The sequence below is a fragment of the Corapipo altera genome, unplaced genomic scaffold (genome assembly GCF_003945725.1).
Source record: "Corapipo altera isolate COAL_440 unplaced genomic scaffold, ASM394572v1 44, whole genome shotgun sequence".
In the NCBI taxonomy this organism is placed as follows: Eukaryota; Metazoa; Chordata; class Aves; order Passeriformes; family Pipridae; genus Corapipo; species Corapipo altera.
This window is the reverse complement of record NW_020884880.1, coordinates 5695732-5713645: the sequence shown is the minus strand read 5'-3', so window position 1 is coordinate 5713645 and position 17914 is coordinate 5695732. Positions and strand designations below refer to the sequence as shown.

At 34.2% G+C, this 17914-nt stretch overlaps 1 protein-coding gene across 4 annotated transcripts in view; it reads right to left on the bottom strand.

Annotated features, from left to right (window-relative positions):
* The window catches only part of PHF14 (PHD finger protein 14), a 160841-nt gene that overhangs the window by 50837 nt on the left and 92090 nt on the right, over window positions 1–17914 (bottom strand). For 3 of the 4 annotated variants that reach the window (XM_027639169.1, XM_027639167.1, XM_027639170.1), the window contains exon 17: window positions 2732–2849. In XM_027639169.1, coding sequence (XP_027494970.1) covers window positions 2732–2849 — 118 coding nt within the window. Of the gene's footprint in view, window positions 1–2731; window positions 2850–11837; window positions 13135–17914 lie in introns of those variants that run through there. The other variant, XM_027639171.1, reaches the window with a different exon arrangement.

Here is a 17914-nt window from a genome sequence, read left to right as displayed (position 1 = left end):
TGCCCTCATGCCCTACAGCAAGTCACTGTCTGTCTATTATCTGACAGGCAGGGTAATATGGGAATATGTTACACTGGTGGAAAAACTAACACAATTGCTGGAGAGTCCTATGACTAGTATAAGAAAAATGGAAGTAGCATGTCCAGCACTTGTGCTAGATATCAAATTAAAGCATATGTTTATTACTGCTAAATTACATCACTTGTACTGCTGACACCTGCAAGTGCTTAGCAAAATCTGAAAATAAAATAGCATTATTCGTTGTCAGCAGAATGCAACTTTTCCTAAACATCTAAAATTGAAATTTGTAATTAGAAGTAAAAACTTCTAAGTAGTCATTATATGTTACGCACTACAATCTCTCTTGTAACTGAAATAATGTAATTTACCTATCAATTATTTTCAAGGCCCAATACTGCTAATGAAGATATCATTGGGGAATTTTAAAATGTATAAAAGTGATTTGTACTGGATCAAAAAAGATGAACAAAGTTGAAAGAATGAGAACTAAACAACAGTCTCCTTGGTCAAAGGAAGAAATTCAATTGCATTTTGCTGCTATAATCAATACAGGAAACTTCCCTGTGACACATCAAAAATTGGATGCAGTGAGTGACTGAGAGACTGAAATGGCTGGTAGCTCAGCCTTGCAATTCATCCACAGGTCAGGCAGAGTGCAGTAAATGACCCAACTTTCTCAACAATAGTCCTCTTCTGAGCTCTAAGCACACGTTTAGAGGCTACCCTCTGTAGAGTGGGGTAGAAAAAAAGCCTTATCATATCATCTCCTCCTGGCTGTGAAAAATCACAGATATATGATACACAAACCTAAAGCCATATAGACTTTTGAATTTGAAAATTATGAAGTACATAAGCAAAATCCTAATCCTTTTAAAAATACATTCACATTAAGGTTGAAAGGAGTTTAACTAATTTTTTTGAATTTGTTATGCAGTATAGTACAGAACAGAAAAAAGCTACTAAAAAAAGACTTTTAGGAACATAGAGGCCAATATAACTTTATCGGAGAAATTTCTATGCACAGTTGTTGAAAAGCTATGGGAAAATGACTAAACAAAACCACAAGGAGTCCCCATAAGACAATTTTTCAGTATCTTCCATGTTTATTACATATTCACTCAAATGCAATGCAAATTGCCTGTTCTTGAAAGTGCAAGAGACTTTATTTAAATTTACGCATTTAAAATCTTTAAGAATGAAAAAGAAAATCAGATACAGTAACAAGTATTTTAAAAATTCATAATAATCACTACGATAACACAAAATAGATAATCATTCTACTGATAAAATTTATTTACTCTTGAAAACATTGTATTTTTCAACACACCTTAAAACTAATATACACCCTGCAATAAGTGAAGTCCATCATACTTAATTTACTTGATAAAGTATTTAAAAAAAAATTATCTGGTACACGGTGTGATAATCTCCAGGAAAATACAACTGGAAATTATAAAGCCTGGGATTTTTCTATTTACTTGGAAGTCAAGAATACAGGAGATGGGAGATTTTAACTCATGTTATCAAGATCCCATTTTAGCCGTTTTAGTTTAAGCAGGTGATAGAAATTCAATAACAATTTTAATTCACTCTTGGAATGTTTCTTGATGTAAGTGGTATTCAAGAAAGACTGCTTGATGTCCAAGCTGTACTGGACAGCTGATTTCCGATGTCTGTCTTCCTACCTCCTTACAGAAGAAGAATTTGATTAATCCCCCAAGGGGAAACTGAATAACATATTTTTCCAATTGGAAAGGGACACTAGTGAGCCAAAAAATGATACTCCTCTCTGAGCATTTTGCATCTGTCAGTCATAAAAGTAACATCATGAAAGAGTTTAAGTATCCAAGTATGCTAACAGGTGACTTATGCACAGCTGCGTCCCTGTGTATCCAAATACTGACTCACCTCCTTACTAGTTAAAAGATTCTGCAAAACACAAAGAAAGTGTCAGAATAGCCTGTAAAATCTTTAAGACTTTTAGAGTGCCCTTTTATTTTCACACTGAGGTATCAGATGCATTTATAAATCCAATTTTGAAAATCAATTGGAAAGTGTATCTTCAGAGATTACAGTGATGATAGAAAAGAATGCCAGCACTAAAGAGGACTCTGTGCAGACAAACAAAGAATCAAAATCTTTATTTTTTGAAAAGTCAGTACTACAGAAGTATACTATTACTTTCAATAGTATTAAAGAGAATTAATCCAAGTCAAAAACGTAGGTCTAGTTTTACAGTGTTATATTTGATCAAGGTGTACCAATCAATATAAAGTATTAATAACCTTCATATAAATTTTCAGTGAAAAAAACAAGTTTAGTAATTCAAGTCATCTTTCTTTGTTTAGAAAACACATGCACTTTCTACCTCTGTCCTTACAGGTTTATATTCTGTACTACTTCTGAAATACTTTCACTTGTCAATATTACCAATGCTGATACAGTAGCCATACTCACACCTTTCTCAGAGAGAACACAATGGGAAAAACAAGCATTTAACTGGGATAGTAAAATTCTCTTTATTGATTATTTCCATTTTGCATACACTCTAGTTTTTTTACCTGTTTTACAGAGAATCTGAAATCTTTATTTTATGACCTCCTGTTTTCCAAAGCAGACCTACACATAGCATTTCATCAAAAACTTTAGACACTAAGTAACACTCCTAAAACCAGAATACTTCAACTATTTTCAGGATGAATTAACTTACTTTGGAGGATGTAGAGTCACATTCCTGACAAATCCATCCATAGCCAGTCTGTTTAGGAGACTTTTTCAAGGGAGGGTCTAAACAGCCAAAATGGTAGCAAAGCCTGCATTCATCACACCTGCAACAGAAAACCAAAATGTATATTTATATTAAATGGTACTTCTGTACTATTTTAGATTGAGCTTCCCTGCAATTCTCAGCACAAGATTTCCTGACCCATTATCATAATAAAGAAAATCAATTTTCTATAAGGGGTAATTTTAAACACAATCATTTCAAGTAGGTTCTGCTTAATTTGGAATATTCTGATGCAGACACTCACATATCACCTGTCATCATCTTATATACATGATAATATTTCAAAGACTTGCAAATTAAAGAAAAAAAATTGCCCAACTTTTTAGATACTTCAATGTCATTCACTGCCATTTATTTTCAGATATTTTGACTATTTTAGACAGTGACCATATTGATTTCTCATTGTTTTAAGATACTATTTTGCAGACATCTTTTCAAGGAAAACTTTGTGAAAAATTCACTCACACATTAAACAACTCATGTATAATTTACAGATATGAATTATATTTTTTTACACCAGGACAATATGGTTGATAAATAAATGCACAAAATATTTTCTCATTCATCTTGAATTTTCTGGAAAGGGGCATTAATTTAAAAGGATTTCACTGTTATCATTCGCTTATAAAACTGCCCTATGTACACACAACCATTTTATGTCCTTCTTTAATACACCTTTCATTAGTGTTTTGTACTATGCGTGGTCCACATAAAGAGCTCAAATCATACAGCATACCTGTTGTTAACATAAACTTAATGTACCAGCACAGAAGAAATGCTACCCTAGAACAAGTGCTTCATGAAAGGATTTTTAAATCAGTACAATAATATGCTCAAAAGAGATTTTTCAAAGCAGAGATTTCCAAATGCCCTACTGAACTTCACTTTTATTAGCATATGCCTCTGTATTCCTTTGTATGAAAAAGAAAGCTTTTTTCAAATTTACTTTGCAATACTTTCTTCATTAAATGCTCTTAAACTCTATATTAAAGCCAATGATCCAAAAATAGGAAAGAGAGTAAATGCTTAAAAATCAAATTTTCTAAGAAATCCCCTACATTCTCTTTCTCTGCTTCCCTAGGTACTCATTTCCTCCTGTACAGTACATGCAAACACAAAAACATCCAAAATTTGGAATAACAGCATGGCATGGGCATCATCAGATGAAAGACAGAGGGATATAATTTATCAAGAGAATACAGAATGCATCACAGAAAGAACTCAACTAACAGAACATATCGCTGTACTAACAGAAGAAAATGTTCATGTGACTTCTCCAAGGATTAGTCTCCAAATCAAAAGAAATAACTGTTTTCTGATTATGATTGTTTAACCAAAGCAAATACTTTTGTCCTTGCTGCCAAGGCTGTGCTTACAACGGAAGCCTTCTGTCTGCAGCAGTTACATGTAAGACACGAGCACTGATAAGGGTATGGTATGTACCGTTTTCCGCTAAATAGAAACTAAAAGCAATAATCTGATTATCCACAGGATGCGACTCTGGACTGACATGGTTTCAGTATTTTTTAAAAAATGGAATATACCATATTACAATATACATACTTAGGATTGTTTAGCAATAACTCAATCTAACTCCAGGAAAAAGAAAACACTTATAACGGGAAATCATTCTTGGTCTTTCAAGACAAGAGTTCTAATGTTATTACTTAAAATATATTACTTAAAATTAGGAATATATGCAGTTTTATTTCTTGTGAAAGGCATAATAAAATAATAAAAAAGGTTGAGAGTGGTAGATGGGATGGGTTACAGTCCTAAATCCCAACAGTGTATGTGACCTTCAGTGAAAGATTTAGCCTCCTTTGAGTCTCAATGTTCTCATCTGTAAAGGAGTATATTTTTACTAACCTATTTCTGTATCTGAAATCTTATGCATGTAAGGGCATTTGAGCACTGCCTAACAGAACACCCTTCTTGCAAACTGTTTGAGATCCTCTAAATAATACAAAATAAAGCATCACACTATTTCTGACTGATTTAGAGTATTTTCAGAGCTCAATCCTAAAATCTACATCTGATTTAAAAAGTGTCAATTTAGATTGTTTTTTTGAGGTAACTGTTTTATATGTCCAAAATAAAATGTTTCCCCTTTATAATTACACTTTTACATCTCTTCTTACATCTCTTCCATTTTCTGTCTAAAATGAGGTAGTTCCTGACTGCACCTTTAGCCATGTTGCAGTACGCAGAGGGAGTTCGCAAGGCTGGGTTGAAATAACCAGAAAATTGTGAAATTAAATACAGATCTCGAGGCACCATTCTAAAGCTGAATGGCTTTAATATTTATTGTCACTAAACACTTCAGAGTGTTTAGCTTTGCAGAAAAAAAAATGCATTTTCTTAGAAAATATCTATATGAAAGTTTTCAGCTACTAATAGCTTCAATCTGCATCTGCACAGCTGAGAAAATGCAAATAACAAAAGTATTTTTTCACATTTCAAAACATAAAAATCTGCATAGTCATAAAAATAAAACTATACCAAATATTTTTAAACGCTTCCTTCCTACTGCTTTTTATTGAAATATGAATTCTGTATTGTGGAACACAAATTCACTGACTTTGAAGTTTCCAGAGCATGATGCTGGGAAAATGGATGAATACACACTGCACCTTGGTTAAAGACAATGCCCCAGTTGTCTGGCAATTCTCTTGTCTGCTGTGACTGACTGGGGACAATATGTGAATCTTACACACATGACAGTGAGGAAAACAAAATTGGCATTCTTAACTCCTAATTCCGAAAGAAAACCCTACACCTAGGTTAAAATGGCACTAGTAAAACAAGATTAATTCCTCAAGTGTATACTATCAGTTGCGTTCTTTTGTCTAGCAACATAAAAATGATAGAAAATCCACTGTCAGATTCAGAAAATAAGAAAGGAACACAAAATACAGTGTACTTTCAACTTAATTACAGAGAATGAAATGTTGGGTCACAAAAGGTGTCACTAACAGTCTCGCAGCCTCTTGGTAAAACACACTCACAGATCAATCACAATCCGGACATTTACAAAGCAAAGGAATCACACGGCACTGTCATTTACAAGTATCATCCCATCCATCCTGAAGATGGCTTAATAGGACAAGTAAAACTGTTAGGCTAGGTGTGAGGGGAAAAGGGAAAGAAGCCACTTCTTCCATATTAAAGGCTGTTGAAATTTTTACCCTTGTGCATTCAAGGTCACACCTTCAAAACAGTCCTTAAACTAGGAAATATTTTATCATGCTACTGTTTGTTGGTAATTGTCTTTGTGGTAAAGCCCATGATTTATAAATGCAGTTAAGTGCACGGCCATCTTCAGTGGTGTGGCTAGCTGCTCTGCTCTAAACTTTGTGCAAATAAAAACATAGCTCCACACAAAGACAAGCTAACCTAATCTCCTAAATTACCTCTGACAAGTAATTGCTTACTATCAATGTTATAACAAGCCTGAAATTACTTTATGCATCAAAATTAGAAATCACTGTGTTCCTCATTCCAGCAATTAATGAGGATAAATATATGCCCACTATATACCAAGAAAATGGGTGCATTCTGAAGTAGTAAGGTTAATAAGTTAAAAAATAACAGAACATTTTTCACTTATAGAAGTTTAGAATGCAGATCAGCTACATATTCACAGCAAGAAAGCTGGATTAGGCATTTCCATACCTGAAATATGTCTGCTTTGTTGTTTAATAAAGTGATCTCCATCTGCTCTTGCCCTTGGATTGTTTTTATTAGTTTTTTTAGCAGTACAGCTGGCTGTGCTCAAGCCCTACATAACTCTGCATTTTCCTGTTCATAATTAACTAATTATGCTCTAATCAATAGTGTAGATACTGATTTTACAATGTAAATGAGATAAATGAGATAATGGCTGGGGTCAATCTCATTTTATTTACAAAACCCAGCACACACATCCAATTTCATTACATTGCATCTACCTGCACAGGAGGGAGTCTTATCAGTTGGCCTGCAGAAGTCTTCCTGTGAGCACTGGGGAAAAAGACCTGTGCTTTTACAGAGGAGCCCTGAATGCAAAACCTGCCTGTCACTGGCACATTTGTAAGCCACTGGTTAATATCATCAAAAACCACAAAGAGCTGATTCAGCCAGAGTGCAGAAACCTATTTTGCATTCGCGAGACAGCATCACCCATCTATAGCTGTAAAAGTAATTACCTACATGCCCCTGAAACACAACATTAATAAGCTAATCTTTAAATACAACTTTCCAAATATGCTTCAGAGACTACAGAAAATCTCTCAGTTATGTGCACATCACTGCACACCGCCTGCAGTGTCATGCCAAAAGGTACCATGATGAACAAAATACAAAATTGCAAAATATATATACTACGCCCTATTCATCACAACAGCTTAGAAAGATTTTCTTTAATGGAAAAAAAAAAGAAGATATAAAACTTTGATATATATTGACAAACCAACATCATGATTAAAATTAGAGAACTTGTCATATAAGACTTACTCTGGCAAACTATGACTTAATTAGAACAAAACTAGAAGTAAACTAATTCAGAATTTTTAATCTCTAAAGGAACTGCAGTGGGATGGGTGTGTGTCCACTCACCCATTTGCTCAGGGGATGCAACACTGTGGCTATTCCAGCACCTGTGTAGATTCAACTATTGATAAGCATCTTTCCTTGTTGGCTTGTTTTGGACCCCATTTCTGACTAAAGGCTCTTAAAACCTGAGGAACACACATCTGAAGAACAGACATTTGTTCTCAGGCACTGATCTCTCTCCCCTTTAATCCCTCAGTGCCCAAGGACTGGGCCACTCTGAAATTGCAAACAGCCAGAGATGTGCTTGCAGATTCATTTTAAATTGCAGCATATTCTTGGGTTCAGATTAACAATTTAAAACCAGCTATGACAGTTTAAGTCACTGTCACCACTTTGCTTCTTATTACTGGCTGTATCATATATCCAATGAAAAAGAGCATGTAAGCATTCCCCAAACCCCAAGCTCAAGTGAATTCAAAGTGTAGAACTAAAATGACTGACTTTGGCCTGGAGCGGGTGAGAAGTGCTCCTGTGATACCTTAACTGCAACCAGACCACAGCAGTGATAAATTCTGGGTGACAGGATGACTCTTACATGTCATGTCAGAGAAAGCACTTTCCCGAGCCCACATTTAAGCAGTGAAATTAAAAATCTAATTGTGAAATAACTGTATAATCATCTATTTACTGCATTGTTTAGTGCTCTCCAAAAAGTACATTTATTCTACTTACTGAGGGAGGAGCCTGGAACTATAGCAGTTTTTCCTTATGGAATATGTGGATAACTTTCTTCTTAGCTTTCGCTTCTGACACCTCTTGAAACAAAGTGAAAATAAGTGAAGATACAACTTTGTATCTTATCCTACCATGCTACACCAAAATTCTTCAGTTCAGCCCTGTGAGTTCCAAACAAATCGCTTTCATTTTCCTGTGGTAAGTCGCAGGCCAAGCGCAAACCAGAACTGATGCAGTAATGTATTTAGACTCTAAAATATTAGATCTAGATTCTTATTGACTCTTGTTTTCAGGCAAAAAATTGTCAAAATAATAAAACACTATTAAAATTGGAAAAGCTGGTTTTCCTCTTCCTGATTGCTATACTTTTTCCCTCTCCTGTAAGTGACATAACAACTAAAAATGGATGGTCATCTTGTAGTTTCTGTTCTACAGAACAGTTTTAAGAAACCAGGATATTTAGAAGTTTTCTCATATAAGCCAGACAAACTTTAGGTGACTTTATTACCAGGAGTGTGACACATTTCAGCACGAAAATTCTTACATGACTGCACATGCACAAAATGTTGATTATAAACCAGTATATAGCCCAACTCTAGACCCTCTTCATACACAAGTACTGGTTATCCCAAAGGCTGTCTTCAGAGATGCTAAAAATTCAACAACATAAAACTCTAAGGAACTTCATCTAATTTCAAAGTTAGATCTAACTTTGCAGTCAGTCCTGCATTGAGTGGGTGGCTGGAACAGATATCCTCTGGAGGCTTCTTCCAACCTATATCTTAATGGATTCTAATATTTTCATGATTTTGATTTAGGTAAATGAAATACTCTTTCTGGGAAGGATAATGCTTATGGTATAAGCATTATACCATAGTAATAATAAGCAATAATAATACCAAGTAATTAAGTCACATTCTAATTTGTATTATGCCAGGTACAATGCAAGCACAAAACAAAGTCTCTGACTTCTGTAGTTTACAATGGTAGAGGAGAGAATAGAGTATTATTCCCTTCTGTTACACCTGGAATAGAAAGGGGGATGGTTACTGCCAAAAAGCAAGAGAATATACCAACTGAGGGATGATTATTATTTCTGGGGTTTATATCTACCTATTACTGATAAAGACAGTGTATGTGCAAGATGGACACACAGCATGACAGAGTATGATGAGCTTACTGACCTTCAGCTAACAATAGTTTCATGATAAGGTACTTATACAGTTTTGGATATGGGAAACTGTATTATCTCCAAGTTACTTAAATTTCTATCCAATCTCAAGGGCATTAATAAAAACAGTGTCAATACCACAAACTAGCAAAAGAAAATAATCATTAATCTGGTAAACATTTGTGTAGCTAAATTTATCATGCTAAACCCAAAACTACCACCTCTTCTAACTGATTTACCTCATTATTTTAATACTAAAACAAACAAATACCCCTCATATCCAAAACCTTAACACTGATTATTTATGAGTAAGGAAGAATCTGAAAGGGCTATCTTTATGTGGTATTTCTATGTAATCTGTTTTTTTTCTGAATGGTCCACAAATAATTTGCTTTGAGAAACTTCAATTTACATGTACACAGTAATTCTAAGAACACTACAAAGAAACTTTATTTACTATACCTGTACGTGAACAGCTTCCTTTCAGCAAGAAGCGTTCATTTTTCTCTCTCATAGCACTTCGAAACTATACAACACATGGCTTTAATAAATTATTTTGCAAAATTCATTAATGGCCCACATACACAAGGGGAATGTAATTATATAAATACTATTGCAGATGTGTTTGTTTTTGTTAATATACAGCTACTGTACAGAACTTTAATTTACAGTATTTTAATGTTTAAACTAAGCATTTCTGTGAAGACAATGTCTCCAAGACACACTTTAAGATAATGCTACACCAGTTATAGACACCAAAAATGTCCCTTGACAAATAGAAAAGTGTAAAATTTAAGAAAGTTATTAGCAAATGCTGCATTCATTTTTCTGAAGTACATTCTAGTCATAATACATGATTGCATCTATAGTGCCACTCTCAGGTGTTCAAGTTATTAACTCTACTGAATGGTGTATTGTTTGTGAACTACTAGAGAAGTCCATTAAAGTTTGAATACTGCCATCAAACGTCTTTCAAAGAGTGAAACATCAAGTGTTAACATCTGGTTTTCTAGAAAAAAAGAGACGGATATGAGGAACATAATGATTCATAAGAGAGAGAGAGAGAGAAAGAGAGAGTGAGGGGAGGTGGGGCAGGGGGAACTAAACTAATGTCAAAAGAAAACACCAAGAAAGGAACAAAATCCTGAACAGAAGCTGTACTGGGGAACAAACATAAAAACTACAGCAGGAATTCACCTTAGGATACCAAGCAAGCCCAGGACAGTATCAACAATACTCAAAAAAGTATTTGACGCACATTAGTCTGTCCTTAAAATCTTCCAATAGCAGAGATTACTCAACTTGCCTAACAAACATGTCTAGGGTAATTATTGTTAGAAAAGAACTTTCTATTGCCTAAATTATCTTGCTACAATTTAACTTATTTATGGTCTGACCAGATTTGAAGAACTTCTTTTTTCCCTTGCAACAACTTCTGTCTTCTTCATCTTTGTATTAGTTTAGGCTTTTTGAAGACAGATTCCCCAGCCTTCTCTAAATTAAACTGATTAAGTTTTTTTATTAATTTATGTCTCTTGTGGTCTTCTTATCATCCAATTCAGTATGCTTTGGATCTTCTCTATTTGCCAAAGTGGACAGAATATGCTGTCTGAGGTTCTTGTAAGGGTGAGTTTCTGGTTTTCTGAAAATTCAGGAGAAATACTTTAATGAGTTAAATACAGCGCTTTTCTTTGCACATCTCAGGTACGATCAGTTTGATCCATGCTGTTTGTGATCAAGAGTCCCCCATGCTTTCTTTTTTTGAAGACATATCTTCTAACTAGTTACTCATTTTATCATAATCATGCACTCAACAGCCTTTTTCTTTACTGTATTGCATGCTTTTTCTGAATGCTTTCTTAAAATTTCCTTTTTAATTCTAATACTGCAGCTCCTCACATCACACTGTCATCACCTGCAAATGTAACCACTTTATTCCAGTACCTAATACACTAAAGCAAAAATTAACAAAAATATAATAATACTAAATCCAGGAGAGCTTGAATGGAACTCAGTGAATTAAATATCATTTGACAGTGAGTCCATGGTAGCTAGTTTACTTTCCTAATCAGTTACACATTTTAATGCAAATTAATTAACAGAATGTCTCACTAACTTATTTAACAGAATGTCACACACAAAAGTATTTTAAAAGACTTACTAAAGCCAAGATATGCTACATTCATCATTCTTTCCTACTCACAATACGTAGGCTGTGTTAGTTTAATAAACAATAATAAATCACAGTAAACGTTACTCTTTTTCTTTTTTTTTTTCCTGAACTCAGCATGATGTATGGTCAAACACCCTTTTTTTTCTCCCTTGCTTACATAGCATTTGGCCATAACTTTTTACTTTCAGAATCCTGCACAAGTGGCCAATAAACTTCAGGTTTTTCTTCCTAAAAAAGGATTCATGAATCCTTAAAGATCAAATTCCTGCATTAATGTCTGTTTCCTACTGCGAATTTTTTTATTTCTAAAGTGTCTTTGTATGCCTTGCCAATACAGAATGTAAGCATTTCTGATAGTTCATTCAAAAATATTGCTCTGAGATTCTCCCACCCCCTTTTTAAAATAAAACGACGTGTTAGACATCAGGTTAATTTTATTTAATATAATATTCAAACATGAAATGCCCTCGTAAGATATGACTCGTAGATAAGTATACAGAAATTTGTATATTTCTCCTAATACTTATTACAGCATGTAATTTGTTTCTGAAGTTTAAAAAATATTCTCAAATGAAAACGTGCCTTGATAGATGACAAAACCCACCATATCTCAAGAAATTCAAAGATTATAGATCATAAAGTTACAAGTGTGATTGCATTTGAGCAGAATTTTTCTGAGCAAGTTCAAGATGAAAACAATGAAGATATCAACACACTGATATTGTAGATTTAAGAACTGGATCTGTACCATTTGTAGATCAAAATGCTACGTGTGCATCTACCAGGATATATACGGACGGAGACGAAGATCTCAGCTGTCATGCTGTGTGATCAGTTCTTCATTCCTTCCCCAACGTATGAAACAATTTCGTATTTGTATTGGGAAGACATAAACTTGCCCTGAACACTGCCAGAGAAGTAAGTCAAACAAAACGAATGTCTCCATATACTCAATTTTTTCTTTTTCTCAAAATTTTTTTAGACAGCAATATAGGTATAGTTCTATTCACTCGAGTGTCTGCAGTCAGAAACAATTAGTTCATTCTAATAAGCATAAAATCAATTTTTCCATGGCAAATCTATTCCTTCAGAATAGGAGGTCTCAAGTGTTTTACAGGTCTCATTATCACTGAACATTTATTTTCTTTTTAGGAAACAATCTTTTTTACAGTAATGTCTATGTACAACACGGTGTTCTATATAGAAATGTTCTTATTAAACTGTATATAAGTAGAGTGGCAGGCGGATGGCAAACCGTTGCTTATTTCAGTATCACCATAGAGGAACGCACAATACTTAAGTCCCACAGGCTTCTGCCACTCTTCAGTGAATCCAAGCATTGTATAACATCATTTGCCAACGAAGCACAGGGGAAAAAGACATTACTTAATAGGACAATCCTGACAAGACATTTATCCGTGATTTTTCAATGATGCACATACAAAATGTTCCTGATTAGTGCAAAAACACGCAGGCAAATTAACTACCTTGTCAGTCCAAATAACAAACCAATCAGTTACATTCTATCCGAGCCTGACAAGCAAACTGAACGTTTTGTCATAATAAGGTTATAGTTGAGACAAGGTAGCTGTTCTCCTTTAGTTTAGGGACTCTATTGAGAGCTTTATCCACATCTAAAAATCATATTATAAAAGGTTTCCACGATTGCCTCCGAGGATGAGTTGTGGCAGAGTTGTGTCTCATGAAGGGTATCTACACAGTAAAGTGATAAGAAAAAAATATTAACATTGAAAGATCATAGCAGCTCTGCTCTGTCTTATGAAACATTTTAACAATTACACTAAATTTAAGCAATGTGTACGCTCAGATCCAAATAGTTCGACAGCCATACCAAACTTTTCAAGAGTCTCTAAGTGTCAAAACATTAAACTGAGTTAAGTATAGCATCCTTTTAATTTTTTCTCAATACAGCTCAAAGAACAAAGTCCACCATAAGAAACAGAATTTTCTTTTTTTTTTTTTTTTAAATCATAAAAGCAACAACTTAATACAAGTAGGTTTGATTGTGAAGCTAGCATTTTCCTTACATTTGAAACCCACAGAAATGCAGCTATGGGATTGACTACAAGCACAAACAACATGGGTACTGTGTTAAAACCTTAAAAAATGCTTGTTTTATAGAAAAGCATTTGAAAGAAAAAAGTCTTAGTATTTAGGAAACATTAAGGAGGGTTTCTTTCATAATGCATTGTAATAATTCAGTACATAGGAAGTTCCAGTCACTTCTGAAAAAATGTCTTTGAGCCAATAATTCCAAAATCTGTACAGTTGGTTTTTTCCCCTACTCATATTTCCTGTCTTCTGACACTCGCAGCAGACATTCTTTTCAAGAATGCTTTTTTTTTAAATCAATACAATTTTAAAGTGATGTTTCTCTACATTTAAACTCCTTAAAACTACTTGCCATACAGCAAATTTATGGAACTTACAGCATTGTGAAATTTTCAGTAGGAAAAAAATCCATGTTGTCTTTAAGCTGCGCACACACATTTTCAAAGAAAGACATATATAAAGTCTCTACCACCACATTTGGTGAGGTTTTTTTCTACTTTAAAATATATTTAAATAGAATTGTAAATAAAAAGGAATTCTACACTGCTGCCATACTTTCATAAAATATAACAGTCTAATGAAAAAGAGCCATAGTGATGTCACATCCATCAACAGTTTTTGCAACCTAATTTTGAGTGTAAGGATTGTGAGTCTAAGAATTAGAGGGATGGCAAGGAAGTATATGTAAATCCACTCCCAATTCTCACTTCATCTCTTACTTGGGGCATGACTAAAATTTTAAATCGGGTGTCCTGAACTGTTATACTGCAGTCCAATTTTGAACTTTTAAAGAAAACTGAAGCTGAGCTGTAAAACAGAAATACTTTTATAGTAATTTTATTATAGTCTCATTCCCTTAGTGAGTATAACTAGTTTTGTTCTGATCACCTCTGAGTGGGTGAGGTTGACATAAGTGCACACTCAAGTGCAGAATCCTGAAGGGTAGCATTGGAAACAATTCAAGATAAGCTCAAGGTCTCTGAGCCACCTCTACCCTCTCAGCAGCACTGTGAGTAGCTGTAACTGTACCATTTGAGTCAGGTCATCAGAATGTAACACTTAGACATAAATCTATATAATTTTTAATAAAAAATTTATTTATATAAACATGGTTTTATATAGGAAACACACTTCACAACTGAACTAAAAAAATAATAATTTAAATTTTAACAATAACCTCACAAATTAAAGTAATAAAGTACAAACAAGATTCTCAGAGGAAACTTGTAACTACTGAGCAAAGCAAAGATCCTAATACTTTGCAGTACTTTAGGTAAGGTTGTAAGAACACAGGCTCAAGCAGAAAGTGTAAGTAACCTATACCTGCACTATTTATTCCAAGAATATTTCTTTGTATTGCATTTTTATTGGTAACAACATATCAAGAAATTTTAAAGGCTATTATAATATTTACTTATATATTAAAGATAAATTATTTTTTAAGTGGTTGGACAATTTTTCCATTCCTACTCTTTTTAAAATTTAGCTTGACATTATTTATTTTACCCAATCTAGGGTTATCTTCGTCCCTCTCATGTTTGAAGTATTATTAATTAAGGAATCACTACTGACTTTGTTTAAACACAGTTTTAACAAGTAGAAGATTGGTAAAGGACAAAGGAATATGAATAGATAGGTACAATAGCTTTTTTTAAGCTTGCAACCTGCAAACTCATTTGATAACTGACTACTGTCCTCAGACCTCCCACACTGATGACATTGCTCCTGTTCTAGCCTCTGCTTCTGCTCTTCTCCCATCCCTACATACCATTTGCAAACCTTTCTTCGTCCAAAGAACTGCTCCCATTTCTGAATGTCCATTCAAATTTCTACTGACTGAATTACCCAGAGTTGCAACAGCTAAACCTGTATTTTCAGCCTCACTTAGGAAAAAGATTTAATGAACACAAAAATTTGAAATAAGGACAATGGGCAAAACTGAAAAGTTTTCCTCTCTCTTCAGCAGGTGTAACAAATATTAGATAGAAAAAAGCATCACAGATAATAAGTAATAGATGCTTTCAACAGGGAGGTTCTCAATTGCATATTTGGTCCTTTAGAAGAGTTGTTTTCTCCCAGTTCTCCTTCAGTTCAGGACAAAAATAATTATGAAAGCACTTTCCTTCAAGTTTCGGTACAAAGAGAGAGAAACACAGCAATCATCTCTCTCACTTTCCCCCCCACCACACATGGCTGTCCACTTCCACAGTTAAGTAAATATTACATAAAGGGCGGGTGTCTAAGAATATATGCAGATTTCCTTTTCAAAGGACTTTACAGGACAAGACACCTCACAAATTATTTGAATACTTTCTACTGGAACTGCCGAAGACCCTTCATTTGTGTAAAAGGTACTAAAAAGTGCAAACTGTAGCCAATCATAGTGCCTATGTCAGTACTTTTGATCCTTGTTCTTTTTTAGCAATTTAAATACTTGCCTTCATTAGGTTAAATACCTATTGTGAGAACAATATTTCTGGTTGCTAAATGGGCATAATTAAAATACATTTGCAATCATAAAGTAAAATCAGTTTAACTTCAAAGATCTGAAGGCAGGAAGCTGCTTCAGCATATCTTACCAATTCTGAAACATTAGGATTCTCCCACCAGGTAAAGTCTGTTAAGCCTAAAAATGTATTTGTGAAAATCTTTAATGAGGTAAGATGATAATGAAGGAGGGGGAAAATTGAGCTATTTAATTAGAGAAGTGCTGACAAAGACCAATTTTAGAAGGCAAGGAACCGTATCTGCAGTAAACACCAAACCATCTGTGAGATAAGTAGTATAATATGATATAAGGTGATACAAGCAACATGCATTTTTAAAATTCAGGCTGCTCATGGTACACCTCTTGATCTCAGAAATTAATCTGTACCCAGTAGCTCTATTAAGTGGATGCAAGTTACAGCACTCTTTGCAGGGAAAAAAAAAAAACCTCCAAAACAATGGTAAGCAATGTGTCTTCTAGCCATTGTTAATTACTTCAATTCTTCTCAGTATTGATCAAGTTATAAATATTAAAAAATGCTTCCTGAATTGTTACAGATTTATATCTGCTAATATACACACAGATTAGCCTGTAAAAAAGTTATCTGCAGGACAAAACATCACAGCATCTGAGGCATCACGAGAATAGAAAAGCTCTGCTTTATTTTAATAACTGGCACACTGGATCATAAATAGTGACATTTAGAGCTGGTCAGTGCACAAACATGTTGACTGTCTTGATTTACAGAATTCTGTTCCCAAGTACTTCTATGCCCACTTCAAAACAAGTACACATTTTCAAACTACTTCAAAGGAAAATTACGCTTTTATTACCAAATGAAACCACTTCACATGTGTGCTATCAATATTTTATTTAATCTTTTGTATAGGATATGTCATTTTCCTTCATTCTGCATTGTCTTTGTGAATACAAGCTTCTGAGAATCCATGAAAAAATATTTAGTCAATACGCTCAATTCTCTACATGAAACTCAGCTTTCTCTTTTAAAAGACTGCATTTACGGACCTTGCCACAACAAGGTCCCTGATGCTATTGAAGCAATTTAAAGATACTTTAGTCATTGGCAAAACTCAGTAACTTGACAAGAGAAATTTGGGCCAGAAGATTTCAATGACTTGAAAGGAAGGTTATTGAGTGATGTAATTTCATTTGGATGGGACTGGTTCCAATTGATCTGTTTTTTGCAATGCGTATCTGCCCTCTGCAGCTGTCTCTATCTGATTCAGTATGTAAGTGCAAGGAGTGACTATCCTTTTCCACTTAAAGCAAAACTCTTCCTTCCTCCTGCTATTATTCTGAATGAGCATGAGGAGCACATTTTCAAGTTTAATCTCTGTACTCACTGTAAGAAAAAAATATACTTGACTGAACGCCAACCCATGAATTCAAATGAATCTTGTATCTGCTAGAATATTTATTTTGTAGTTAGGAAAACAGGTCATAGAACATTTTTATCTTTGTTATTATTAACTGAAAATAATGAGTTAAGAGTTCGTATAACACAAGATTATATGGTAGTATAAAACTAATTCTCAATCCCAATGGTATAATATCATGTAATCTACACTGTAACAGACTGCACTTATTTTCACTTGAGTATTTACATTCAAAAGAGAAAAAACCTGCTTGGTACAAAATGAGTATAATAATTTATAAACATGCATGTGGTATATATGAAATCATATCTTCCCCCACAAATTTGGTAACCACAGTTTCAGCAGCAAATAGGCGTACCACTAGGAACTTCACAATTAATTTTAAACAGCATAATACATGGTAGGGGGTGGCAGGGAAGTGATATAAAGGGGGAGTTACAAAGCCTTGAGAGGAGTATTGATGAACAATGTAATCATCATCATATGCTAATGAAACGATAGCTGAATCAGGATGTGGCAACAGATGTTGGCAGGA